The 12,500-nt window shown below is 22.3% G+C and overlaps 5 protein-coding genes across 5 annotated transcripts in view; 2 read left to right on the forward strand and 3 right to left on the reverse strand.

The window, feature by feature from the left end:
• The window catches only part of DDB_G0290211 (hypothetical protein), a gene marked incomplete at both ends in the record, with an annotated part of 3,893 nt that extends 2,764 nt beyond the window's left edge, over positions 1-1,129 (forward strand). Inside the window, one exon of the mRNA XM_630742.1 lies at positions 1-1,129. This exon is cut by the window's left edge and continues 2,385 nt beyond it. Coding sequence (XP_635834.1) covers positions 1-1,129 — 1,129 coding nt within the window.
• A 134-nt stretch (positions 1,130-1,263) lies between these two features.
• On the reverse strand, positions 1,264-3,374 carry vps45 (Sec1-like family protein; the record flags this gene model as incomplete). The annotated part of the gene is made up of 5 exons (XM_630743.1): positions 1,264-1,695; positions 1,808-2,136; positions 2,238-2,870; positions 2,968-3,160; positions 3,270-3,374. 5 exons carry the CDS (start codon positions 3,372-3,374, stop codon positions 1,264-1,266), a joined length of 1,692 nt encoding a protein of 563 aa, XP_635835.1.
• Positions 3,375-4,695: 1,321 nt separating this feature from the next.
• DDB_G0290215 (hypothetical protein) lies at positions 4,696-8,370 on the forward strand (the record flags this gene model as incomplete). The annotated part of the gene is made up of 4 exons (XM_630744.1): positions 4,696-4,787; positions 4,930-5,379; positions 5,475-5,901; positions 5,986-8,370. 4 exons carry the CDS (start codon positions 4,696-4,698, stop codon positions 8,368-8,370), a joined length of 3,354 nt encoding a protein of 1,117 aa, XP_635836.1.
• Positions 8,371-8,457: 87 nt separating this feature from the next.
• glb1 (glycoside hydrolase family 35 protein) lies at positions 8,458-10,473 on the reverse strand (the record flags this gene model as incomplete). The annotated part of the gene is made up of 1 exon (XM_630745.1): positions 8,458-10,473. One exon carries the CDS (start codon positions 10,471-10,473, stop codon positions 8,458-8,460), a length of 2,016 nt encoding a protein of 671 aa, XP_635837.1.
• Positions 10,474-10,960: 487 nt separating this feature from the next.
• On the reverse strand, positions 10,961-12,055 carry DDB_G0290219 (hypothetical protein; the record flags this gene model as incomplete). Its single annotated transcript, XM_630746.1, has 1 exon — positions 10,961-12,055. One exon carries the CDS (start codon positions 12,053-12,055, stop codon positions 10,961-10,963), a length of 1,095 nt encoding a protein of 364 aa, XP_635838.1.
• Between the last annotated feature and the right edge of the window lie 445 nt (positions 12,056-12,500).

The raw sequence follows: 12,500 nt of genomic DNA on the forward strand, positions 1-12,500 counted from the left end.
TCCAATTAAAAGTTCAAAAAAACAACAACAACAACAACAACACCACCAATTACAACCAATACCAATTCAACTTCAAACAACCACACCAAATAAAAGACAACAAAAACATGAAGATTTAGATACAACGAATACACCATTAGAGTCAACATATGTTTATGATGATAATGAAATCGAAGGTAATGAAAATAGTATCGTCGTTGAAAACACTAATAATAACAATAATAATAATAATTATGGTAGTGGCGAAGAAGAAGAGGATGACCTTATTGAATCCACACAACCAGCACATCAACACATGTTTAATAGTATCATTCAAATAAATAATAACCAACAACAACAACAACAACAACAACAACAACAACAACAACAACACCAACACCAACAACAACAACAACAACAACAACAATCTAATATCATTCAATTTAGTAATAATCAATTAAATAATGATAGTGTAAATAATATAAATTTAACACCAGGTACCCCTTCATCTGGTTCAAGTGCAACTAAACAACAGTCACCATTTCCATCTACTATACCACCAACACAAATGGTAGGTTCACCTTTAAGAGTAAATAATAATGGAACAAATTCACCATCCACTATTACAAAAATAACTCACAAATTTAATAATAACTTCAATAACAATAACATAAGTAATAATAATAATAATGACCAACAAGAAGAAGACTTTATTCCACCAACACTTCCTGTTGATTTTCAGTATGAGCCAACCAAAAACAATAACAATAATAACAATAATAATAATAGTGTAATGATAAGTAATAATCAAAAGAATCAATCAAAATCAACATGTACAAGTACAAACAATAGTGTTGTAATTGTTAATAATCAATGTAGTAGACAATCTTTAATACCTAATAATCAAACCAATAGTAGTATTCCAATGGTAATAGATCCAAAAATGATTCAAAAAATTAAAAATGAATTAAAAGTCGAACTAAGGAATGAAATTAAAAATGAATTAAAGATTGAATTAAGAAATGAGCTCTTGGAAGAGATAAACAAAAAGAATCAACAAGTTCAAGAATTATTTATTCAATCAATTGGTGATATTGGAGAAACATTATCAATTTTGAAAAATAATATTAAATTTTTTCAACAAAATTAAATAAAAATAAAATGATAAAATGAAATTTCATTTTAATGTAAATTATTTTGTATTATTTTATTTAAGAATTATTATTATTTTTTTTTTTTTTTTAAAATTATTATTATTATTATTATTTTTTTATTTTTTTATTTTTATCTTCTACCACTACTACTAGAAGGATTAGAAATTTGAGTACTTGATAAATCTTCTAAAAATTGTTCACGATTTAAAATTGAAGTACCACCTAATACAACACGACAAACACCAGTATTTAAAGAATTAAAAGTGTAAACGGTTAATGCCTCTTCATAAGTGATACCACCAACCATAAATATAATTACATCTTGTGGTCTCTCTCTTGATTGAGTTGTTGATAAGTATGGATAAGAGGTTTCTTTTAATTTGTTCTTTAAAATACTATCTAAAATATCATGTAATAATGGTTTATGTTGAGTATAAATATTTGAAACACCTTGTAAACCACGTTTAACAACACTTCTTGCAAATGAAAAAATATTTTTAGTTCCTAATAAATCACCTTCTCTTAAACTTGCACCTGCATATCCTCTTAATGTATCAATTAACTAGTTAAATAAAAAAAAATAAAAAAAATAATAAATAATAAAAATATTAATATTATTGTTTGTAAAAATAAAATAAGAAACAATATATAAATATAGATATAGAAATACATACACCAATTTCTTTTGGAGGAATACCAATACTTGATAATTTTTCTTTTAATTCCCAAACTCTACCATCTTCATATCTAATACTATATAAAAGTACTAATACTAATTTATCTCTATCAGTATATTTTGAATCATTTACAATTTCTAAAACATGATTATAAATACTGTTATGATCATGATTACATGCTAATTCTTGTTGTACCTCTGATACCTCCATTAAATTATCTAATGAAATTAATCTATTTAATTCATCCATTAACGAAACATGTTTTGATACAGTAGTTGAGAATTTTTGGAAATTTGGATAATTTTCAATAAACTTTTTCATATCATCTATATAGATAAAGAGGTAAAAGAAAATAAAGAAAATATTAATATTAATAATAGTAAAAAATTAAATTAATAAAATTAAATTAAATTAAATATATATTTACCAATTGTTTGAATATTTTGATTTGTATTCATTTTATCTTGAAATTGATCAACTAAATCTTTAATACTTGCACCGAGATCACCAAAATTTTTATAAAGATTTTCTTTGTAAAAGATATCATGATCTAATGAGAGAACCACTTCTTTTAATTCATCTTTGATTCCTGGTGCTTTTGCAAGACTAACTCTATTGTTATTGATGGTTAATAATTCATGAATCATTGCTTGATAAGTCCATTGATGAAGTAATGGAGTGATTGGATCATCTTTACGATCTAAAATCAATAATAATGGTTCACCTTGTCTTCTAAAATCGAAAAGATCACGATCTCTATTCATACGTTCAGTGATCTTCTCTGCTAAATAACGAGTTGTATCTGAATTACTTGAATAACGAATTACAGGTTTCTTTTTCAATGCTAATAAACTTGAGAATAATCCATCGACAACTCTGCCAACATCACCCTGCCATCTTGGTGATTTCTTTGTTAACATTCCTGGTAAATTCAATGTGAATGTATCTGGATTAACTGCGAAAAAGTCTCCGAAATATTCTTGAATCTCTGATACTACATCTTGTTCATCTGCTTTTGCAATTTCATCTAATGAAACTTTTGAAATTGTATTTGTAAAAACTAAATAATTATAATATTAAAAAAAAAAATATATATATATATATATATTTAGTATATCAATAATATATATAATATAAAAATAATATCAAACACATACATAAATGATATTTATTAAATTTTGGGTCTTTTAATTCATCACAAATTGATTGAATATTTTCTTGTGTTGGTCTGATAAAATATACACCTTTCATATGTAACATTTTTTCTTTTGTGTTTTCAATCTTTTCAAATAAGAATACTTCTTTTTGTAAAATTTCTGATTGTGTATAAACCATACTCACTATACCTGCCTATATATAATAATAAATAATAAAAATAATAAATTAATACTCTGTTTAGTTTAATGAACTTTTTTATTTTTTATTTTTTATTTATTTTGTGCATATTATTTTTACTTACAGTTTCTTTATCTAAAACTAAAACTTTCATGCCTTGAATATTTGTGAGAATTTTATTTATATATTCTTGGATGGATGCAATAACATCCATTTGCTTCCCACTCATTTTTTATTTTCTATCTCTTTCTTTTTTTTATTTTGTTTTTTTGTTTTTTTCACAACTAATTGCTTTTTTTTTTTTTTTATTTTTATGTGTCAAAAATTTAAAAAAAAATAAAAAAAATAAAAAAAATTATTAATAACCAGACTAGGTGGTCGTGTTAAATTAATCGAATTTGAAAAATTAAAAAAAAAAAAAAAAATTAAAAAAAAAAAAAAAATAATTTGACACTTTTAGAATTAAAAAAAAAAAAAAAAAAAAAAAATTTAGATTTTTATTTTTATTTCATTTTTTATTTTTATTTCATTTTTTATTGTTATTTTTTAAAAACAAATTAAATTAAATCAATTTTATTTATTTTTAGAATAGATAAATAGATCACTAAAAAATATACAAAACTATATAAAATATAAAAAAAATGAAAGAAACCATTATGTTTTTTTGAATTTTTTTTTTTTTTTTTATTTAATTTTTTAATCAAAAATTATTATAAATTTAGTTATTTGCCATTCATTTTTTGTAATTTTTTTTTTATTTTCAAGAACAATGAGCAGGGAATAAATATTTTTAACTTTTTTTTTATTTTTAATTTTTTTTTTTTTTAACTTTTTATTCAAAAAAATAATTAAATCTGGATTATTTTACTTTTTTTTTTTAAAACCCACGACAATAAAATTTTTTAAAACCAAAAACATTTAAAATATATTCCCTTTCATTGGTTTTAAAAAAAATTAACAACAATAATATTTAAAATATATTCCCTTTGGTTGTTTCTTGAAAATAAAAAAATTAAAATTAAAATAAAGAAAAAAAAAAAAAAAAAAAAAATATTCATTTTTTATATTTTAAAAAGTTTTGTATTCTTGAGTGCTCTATTTTTATAAAACATATTAAAATTAAAAATAAATGAAATTAAATAATTGTTTAGAAAAAAATAATTAAAAAAAAAAAAAAAAAAAAAAATTTTCAAAAAAAAAAAAAATAAAAAAATATCAAAAAATGATCACAAAATCTGAAATTCTTATTATATTAATAAGGCCAAATAATATTTTTAATCAGTTGAAGTTTTGATTTTTAATTTTTAATCTTTTTTTTTTCACTTTACTTATATTATTTTTTTGTTAAATATTTTTTTTTAATAACCAAATTTATTTTCTTAAAATTTTAAGAAAAAAAAAGTGAACTTGGAAAAATAAATTTATTTTTGGCTTTTTTTTTTTTTATTTTAAGTTTTTTTTTAAAAATTTTTTTTTTGAAAAAACTTTTTTTTTTTTTTTTTTTTTTATAGTTTTAAAAAATAACATGAATTTTTCACCATAAATCCAAAATGAAAAAAAACACAAAAAAATATAAAGAAGGATTATTAAAATATGAGTTCGAACACGAGAATAAAGAAATCAATCCTTTTGGTGTAATAAGGTAATTACATATTTTAAATGTTTATTTCAAAATTAAATTTACTCCTATACTGACAATAAAATAATTACTCTTTCAATTATTATATATATTTTGCTTTTTTTTTTTTTTTTTTTTATACTATTATTATTATTATTATTATTAGAGAAGGAACTAAATTGAAAATATATGAATGTAATTCAGAGGAATGGTATTTATTCAAAAAATTTTCAGATATAGGAAATAATAATAACAATAATAATAAAAATAATAATAATAATAATAATTTAGATGATAAAAAAGAAAATCCTAAAGGAATTGTACCAAAATCATATATAATTTTTGTTGGTAAACAATATAACCCAATTTTAGATAGAGACTATTTACATTTTGAAGAGTTTTATTATTTAATGATAAAGAGAATTGATAATGATGATAATTCAATAGATCAAGATACAATGATTAAAAAACTTTTTAAAATACAAAACAATGCAATAGATGAAGAATTTTATAAAAAGTATCCATTACCACCAAAACTCACATCAATAGATTCAATTGTTACATTTTCAAAATTTAATAAATTCATTCTTTTATTATTATTTAAAATTAAAATATTGTAAGTAATATATATATATATATATATATATATAATCAAAATATAATTATATACATACATAGCTATTAACATATTAATAATTTATAAAATTTTAGTGATAAAAATAATTTTCCAATAAAGTGGGCATTAGAAGTTATTAAATCAAGTGGTAGTATAAAGATTGATAATAAAGATTTCTATACAACATATATAGTTGATTTTTTATTAGACATATTAAATGATGATAATAATAGTAATAATAATAATAATGATGATGATAATAATAATAGTAGTAGTAGTAGTGCAATTGATGATTATAAATTAAATCTATGTTGGAGCTTTTGTTTAGATAATGATAATGATAGTGGTAGTGAAACGATTTTTGAAAAATTATTAACAGGCAACTTTATAAAGTTCTACATTAGAATTGAAAATAATGATTTCCTAAAAGCATGTATAAAGAAATCATCCAAACAAATTCAAAATAAATTTATACAACAATTCATCAAAAAATTCCTTTTTCAATTAAAATCTTCACCAAACGTAGGTAGATTATTATATTATTATTATTATTATTATAATTATTATTACTTAAAATAACATGTTATTCACTTTTTAAAAATATAGATTAAAAATTTAATTAATACACTCAAATATTTATTACCAATTGAAAATAATGAAAGAAAGAAACTCATTAAAGAAATATTCGAGCATTTTAAAAGTTTAAGGGAAGATGAAGAATATGATTTATTATTAAAATATTATTTTTCAGTTTTTTTAGTTGAACAAGTAAACTCTAGTTCAAATGAATTCCAAGATTATATAAATTTAGCTGGTTATTATTTATGTGGATTATTCAATTCAAATCATAAATCATTTAAAATAGTAATGGAAGAACAAAATAAAAATCGATTAATTCAAACAAACTTATTTGAAAAAATTGTAGAGAGCATGCTTGCTGCTATCCCATGTTGGAGGTATTTTTTCTCCAATTTAGAACTCATCATGGAATATAACTGGTGCCAAACTTTAACAATTGACGTAATAGTAAAACATTTAAATTTAAATCATATCACTCATGTACTTAATTTCATTGGAGAATGTGATAAAATAAAAAATCCAAGTAAAAAGATAAAATTAAAAGAAATTGGTTTAAAGGTTTTAGCAAATCAATTCCCAGATTTTAAAGTTAATAGTTCAACAGATCTTTCAAATTTTTTACAATTATCAGCTAAATGCCCAGGTTTTAAAACCACATTAGAAATAGGCCCAGATAAATTTTCATTCAACGGTGTTGATCCTCAATGGGAATCTCAATTCATATACACGCTTTTTAATTTATTAAAAAAGGAAACAGATAAACCAGATGCGGAAAGTGACTACCCAGAGATAGAATCCATATGGATTAACCTGTGCCAATCTTTTGATTTTAAATTTTTTTTAGAAGTTATTTCAAAACCTTGTATCTTAGCAAAAGAAATAATAATTGAAAAGAAATTAATATACAATTATGGTAGAATACTAAGATTCTTGGCACTGTTATATAACAATAACAATTCATACTCTTTAAAAATTGTAAAATCCTTTTATTCAATTCTCCCTTTGGTTAAGTTAGTCCTTCATTTAACTGGCACCTCGAATATCTTGAAAAAAGCATTGGATAGTGAATTCAATGAAAAAATCGAAATATTGAAAGAAGAACTCAAATATGAAAATAATAATGATAATAATAATAATAATAATAATAATAATAATAATAATAATAATAATAATAATGACACCAATATTTTTCACTATTTTAATATGGTACCTTATAGTCCTTTGTTTGAAAATATTCGTCAGTTTAATGAACACTTTTTAGAAATTCTAAGTCTTCTCGATAAAGACATTGAAAAGGACAAAGAAAATAAAGAATATTCTTTATTTGGTCCTGTCAGATATCTTTTTCAAATTTTAGGGACCAATCCAAGCAATACTCGAGATATAATGTTAATTATTATTAGAGAATCAGGTGGATTTACTCAAGATTATGAAAAGATTCGTAAAGATTTAGAAACAACAGAAGTAATAGGAGATTCAGTCTATAACTTGGATGGTTTTGAAAGTTTAAAAAACATCCTTAATAGTTTTATAGAATTAACTCAACTTCGAAAGGGTGATGAGGGTGATGAGGGTAATAAGGGTAAGTACGATGTCTTGCTTAGAGCGGTTATGATTAAATTTTTAGATAAGGTTATTTTCAATTCCAAAATCAAAAGAATTTCTAATTCAGATCTCAGAAGTAGTGTAGTGGACGGGAATAATATTTCACATTTCATCAAAAAGTATTTCTTGAGACCCCCTGGAATTTCTGTTGATGAAAAGGAAAAGTTACTAGAACGTTTAACTGAAAGTTTAAATCGTGTATCTCCGGAAATTTTCGAGTATTTTATTCATTTAAAGAATTATGAACCAGGTGTAATAATGAAAGGACTCAAAAATACACTTCCTATGCCAAATCTCATACCATACTATATTGGTTCTAAGCTTGATGGTCATCTTATACAAATTAATTGTAAAAATATATTTCATAAAGAGGATCTAATGAATATACTCTATAAGAATAATTCAAATAATATCAACTGTGATGTACACTCCAAAAAAGCTTTAGTTAAATGTGCTAGTTGTAATTCAATAATCTGTAATGAATGCCTTGTTTCTCATCCTCCTTATCTTTCTCATCCTCCTTATCTTTCTCATAAATTAGAGCTAATTAACCCAACTATTAATAATGATAATGATAATGATAATGATAATGATAATGATAATGATAATGATAATAATAATAATAATAATAATAATAATAATAATAATAATAATAATAATAATAATAATAATAATAATAATAATAATAATAATAATAATAATAATAATAATAATAATAATAATAATAATAATAATAATAATAATAATAATAATAATAATAATGATAATGATGATATGATGAATTCTTTTAAAATTGTAAAAAACTAATAATAAAAGTAACCAAGGAATAAATCTATATTATTTAAAAAAAAAAAAAAAAAAAAAGATAATAGTTTTTATTTTATTTTATTTAATTTAATCAAAATAAGGTTGATTTAAAAATTGAATTTCAAATATTGGTTGAGTTAATAGAGTTTCAAATAAAATGATTTCATTATCACCTTGATGTAATAAAACAGAGGAGATATAAATTGTTCTTTGAGGACCAACATTCCAATATCTACCAACATTATAACCATTTACAAATAGTTGACCTTTTCCTAAACCTGTAAATGATAAAAAAGTATCACCAATATCATTTGTAGAGTTTAAAGAAAGTGTTGCTTGATAAAAAGTTGGAGTATTTGAAAGGGTATAATCTTTGATTTGTTCCCAATTATTAATATTTGATAAAGTTTTATTTGTTAATGGTAATGGATAATTATTCCAAGGTCCTAGATATTGTTGACCAGATAAAACACCACCTGATAATAAACCTTTTCTATCATTTAAATAAGGACCAAAATTGACTCTACCTTGGTTCTCTAATAAAATTCTTAGATTGAAATTACCATCATCAGTGACATTGGATGGATAAGTAATTTCAATTGAGGAATTGAATGGTCTTTGAAGGAAAACAGCTTGACCAATTGTTTGAGTATCTTCAATAGCTTCATCATTTATGAAAATTGTTGCACGATCGTGCAACTCTGTGATTGACAATTGACTACTTTGAGCGATATTCATTGTGGTTTCATACAAAACGAAACCAGTGGATTGTTGTAATTGTTCCATTGGTATTGGAGCACCAGTTTGAAGTTGTTGTTGATTTGAGTTGACTAAATTAGCCAAGTTATTGAATAAACTTGTTGCTTGAGTGATTTGTATTGTACCATAGGCAACCTTTGTACTATTTGAAGGTATTGGTGGTAAAGTACTATTTGAATTGGTGGTTGGTTTAATATACTTTTCAATTACATTCTTTATTGCAAAATATTTTTCAGTTGTATCACCACTTTCAGACAATGGTGAATCATAATCATAGGATTGAATGGTAATTTCAAAGTTGGTAGTTGGTGAGTTTGAATTTGCACCATTCATAAAACCAGCATTACTACCACCGAAAAACATATACATATTTACACTTGCATTCAATGATAGAATATCATCCAAACCTTGAGCCACTACACTTGCATCGGTTCTAGCTGCAGAAGCATCACCCCAATTAGTGATCCAACCAGTGTAATATTCAGAATTCATTGGTGGAGTTGGTTTTGATGCAAAAGTTTGTTGAATTTTAAAATTGTCTTGAATTTGCTCGATTGGCATTGGACCGAAATCAACAGTTTGATAAACACCTTCCAATTTTGAACCGAATAGCATTTGAGCGGAAGGACCATCAGTTGAATGGAATAGCACACCAGAACCATTGCCATCACCTTGACCAAGATATTTTTGAAGTAGTGTTAACAATGTCTCCAAATAACTTTTATCTTCACCATAGGAACCGTATTCATTCTCGACTTGTACCATTATAATTGGACCACCATTGGTGAATAGTAAAGGCTCTAGCAATGGCAATAATCTCGACCAATAGGCAATGACAGCTGAAATGAATACAGAATCACTACTTCTTAATGCAATTGGTTGTTGCTCTAAAATCCAATATGGGAAACCACCCAATTCCCATTCAGCACATGAATATGGACCAGGTCTAAGAATTACATTTAGTCCAATTTGTTGTGCTTGTCTTAAAAATTCTATTAAATCATTAGTTGCCACTAATTCTGTATTGAAACCATTTGGTTGATGTACATTCCATGGTATATAAGTTTGAATTGTATTTAAACCACATGCTTTCATCTTTGTTAATCTATCCACCCATAATTCTGGTAAACATCTAAAATAATGAAATGATCCACTAATAATTTGATATTGATTTAAACTACCACCATTACCTTGATTATTCATTAAAAAATTACCATTTTCAATATAAAATGAATTGGTTGGTTGTTCACTATCAATACCACCAACTTTTGGTTGTTCTTTTATTTTTAAACAATAATTTAAATTAATAAATAATAAAAAAAATATCAATACAATTAATTTCATTATTTATTTCATTTAATTAAATTATTTTAAAAAAAAAAAAAAAATGAAAAAAATAAATAAATTAACTTAACCACTCTATAGCCAAAAAAAAAAAAAAAAAAAAAAAAACAAAAAAAATAAAAAAATAAAAAAAAAATCTAAAAAAAAAATAAAAAAAAAATAAAAAAAAAAAAAAAATCAAGAAAAATGGGGAAAAGACATATGTCCAAAATAAAAAAAAAACAATTTTATTTAAAATAATCTATTAATAAAACTGAATTTAAAAATAAAAAAATTAATTAATTAAAGAAACAAAAAGGTTTCTTTTTTTTTTTTTAAAGTTTTTTATTTTTTTATAGTTTTAAATTTTTTTTTTTTTTTTTTTTTTTTTTTTTTATTTTTAGTTTTATTTTATTTTTAATTTTAATTTTAAAATTTTAAAATATATATATATATTAATTAAAATAAATAAATGAATTTTAAAAAAAAAAAAAAAAAAAAAATTATTTTAATTATTACCACTAATATCAGGTGTATTAATAATATTAACATTTTTAATTTGAAATAAGTTTGTTAAAATTTCAAATTCTTGATTAATTAAATTTCTACCATGATAAAGATAATTTGTAATATTTTTTAAAAGTACAGATGCTGGACGACGAATGAATGGTAATAAACCAATCAAAGTTAAATTTTTAGTTCTCTTATAAGTTCCAAACATTAGGAAATAGATGCCATTCCTTCTAACGAAAATCATTCTCTCTATTAATATTTGAACTTTTCTTTTCTTTCTTTTTTTCACTATATCCTCTGCTATCGAGTTTGTAGTTTGGTCGTGAATATATGCTATTGAGGAGGATGTTGTGGTGGTTGAAGTGGATGATGACTGTGACATTGCAGAGATGGAGGATGACGATGATTGTGTGTCACTTATTAGGGTTTGCGCAATGGTTTGTTCATCTTGTAATTGCTGTTGTTGTTGTGGTGGTGGTGGTTGGTTGCTGTTCCAATTGGTGAACACTTCAAAGATTCTTTCAAATGTTTGTTCAAAATCTTCACTTTGACTCTTTGAACAGTGAAGTAGTACATTCAATTTCAATTTTATATACTTTTTAAATGCATAACTACACTGTAACATTTCAATCTCTTCATCGATTGAAAATGGATTTATCTCTTTTACAACTTTACAATTAACCTTGTCATACTTTGAATTGGGTTTAAATCCATTATTGAATATCTTATTCTCAAGTTCAATCTTTGGATATGATTTACATGTATCTCCAAATTCTTTTGATGCTTTATCTAATTTTAATAATAAATCTTGAAATATTTCACTTTTAACTCCATTATTATTATAATTATTATTATTATTTAAAAAATTATTATTATTATTACATTCATTATTATTATTATTATTATTATTATTATTATTAGTTGAATTATTATTATTATTGTTATTATTATTATTATTATTATTAATATTTTGTACAATTTTTGTGGTGTTATTACTACTTTCATCAACTTCCATCATCATGGTTTGTTCTTGAAAATTACCATCATTAATAATAATATTATTATTTTCAATATTATCAAATTCTATCATTTTTTTTTTTTTTTTTTATTTTTTATTTTTTATTTATTTTTTTATTATTATTACTTATTTTTTTATATGTGTGAATTGGTTGGTTTGGTTTAATAAAAAAAAAAAAAGAAAAAAAAAAAAAGTGTGTGTGAAGTGTGTAAAGGCTAAAAATTAATTTTTTTTTTTTATTTTTTTATAATATTATTTTTTTTTTTTTTTTTATTTTTATGTGTTTAATTGGTTGTCTACTAAATTCTATAAATAAAAAAAAAAAAAAAAAAAAGTGATGACTTTTAATATTAAAAAAAAAAAAAATAAAAAAAAATAAATAATATAAAAAATAAAAAAAATAAAAAAAAGAAAAAAAAATATTAAAAAAAAAAAAATAAAAAAGTAAAATAATTAATTAAAACTCAGAGATAAAATCTGGTTTTTTTTTTTTTTTTATTTTTTTTTATTTTTTTTT

The sequence above is a fragment of the Dictyostelium discoideum genome (genome assembly GCF_000004695.1).
Source record: "Dictyostelium discoideum AX4 chromosome 5 chromosome, whole genome shotgun sequence".
In the NCBI taxonomy this organism is placed as follows: domain Eukaryota; phylum Evosea; class Eumycetozoa; order Dictyosteliales; family Dictyosteliaceae; genus Dictyostelium; species Dictyostelium discoideum.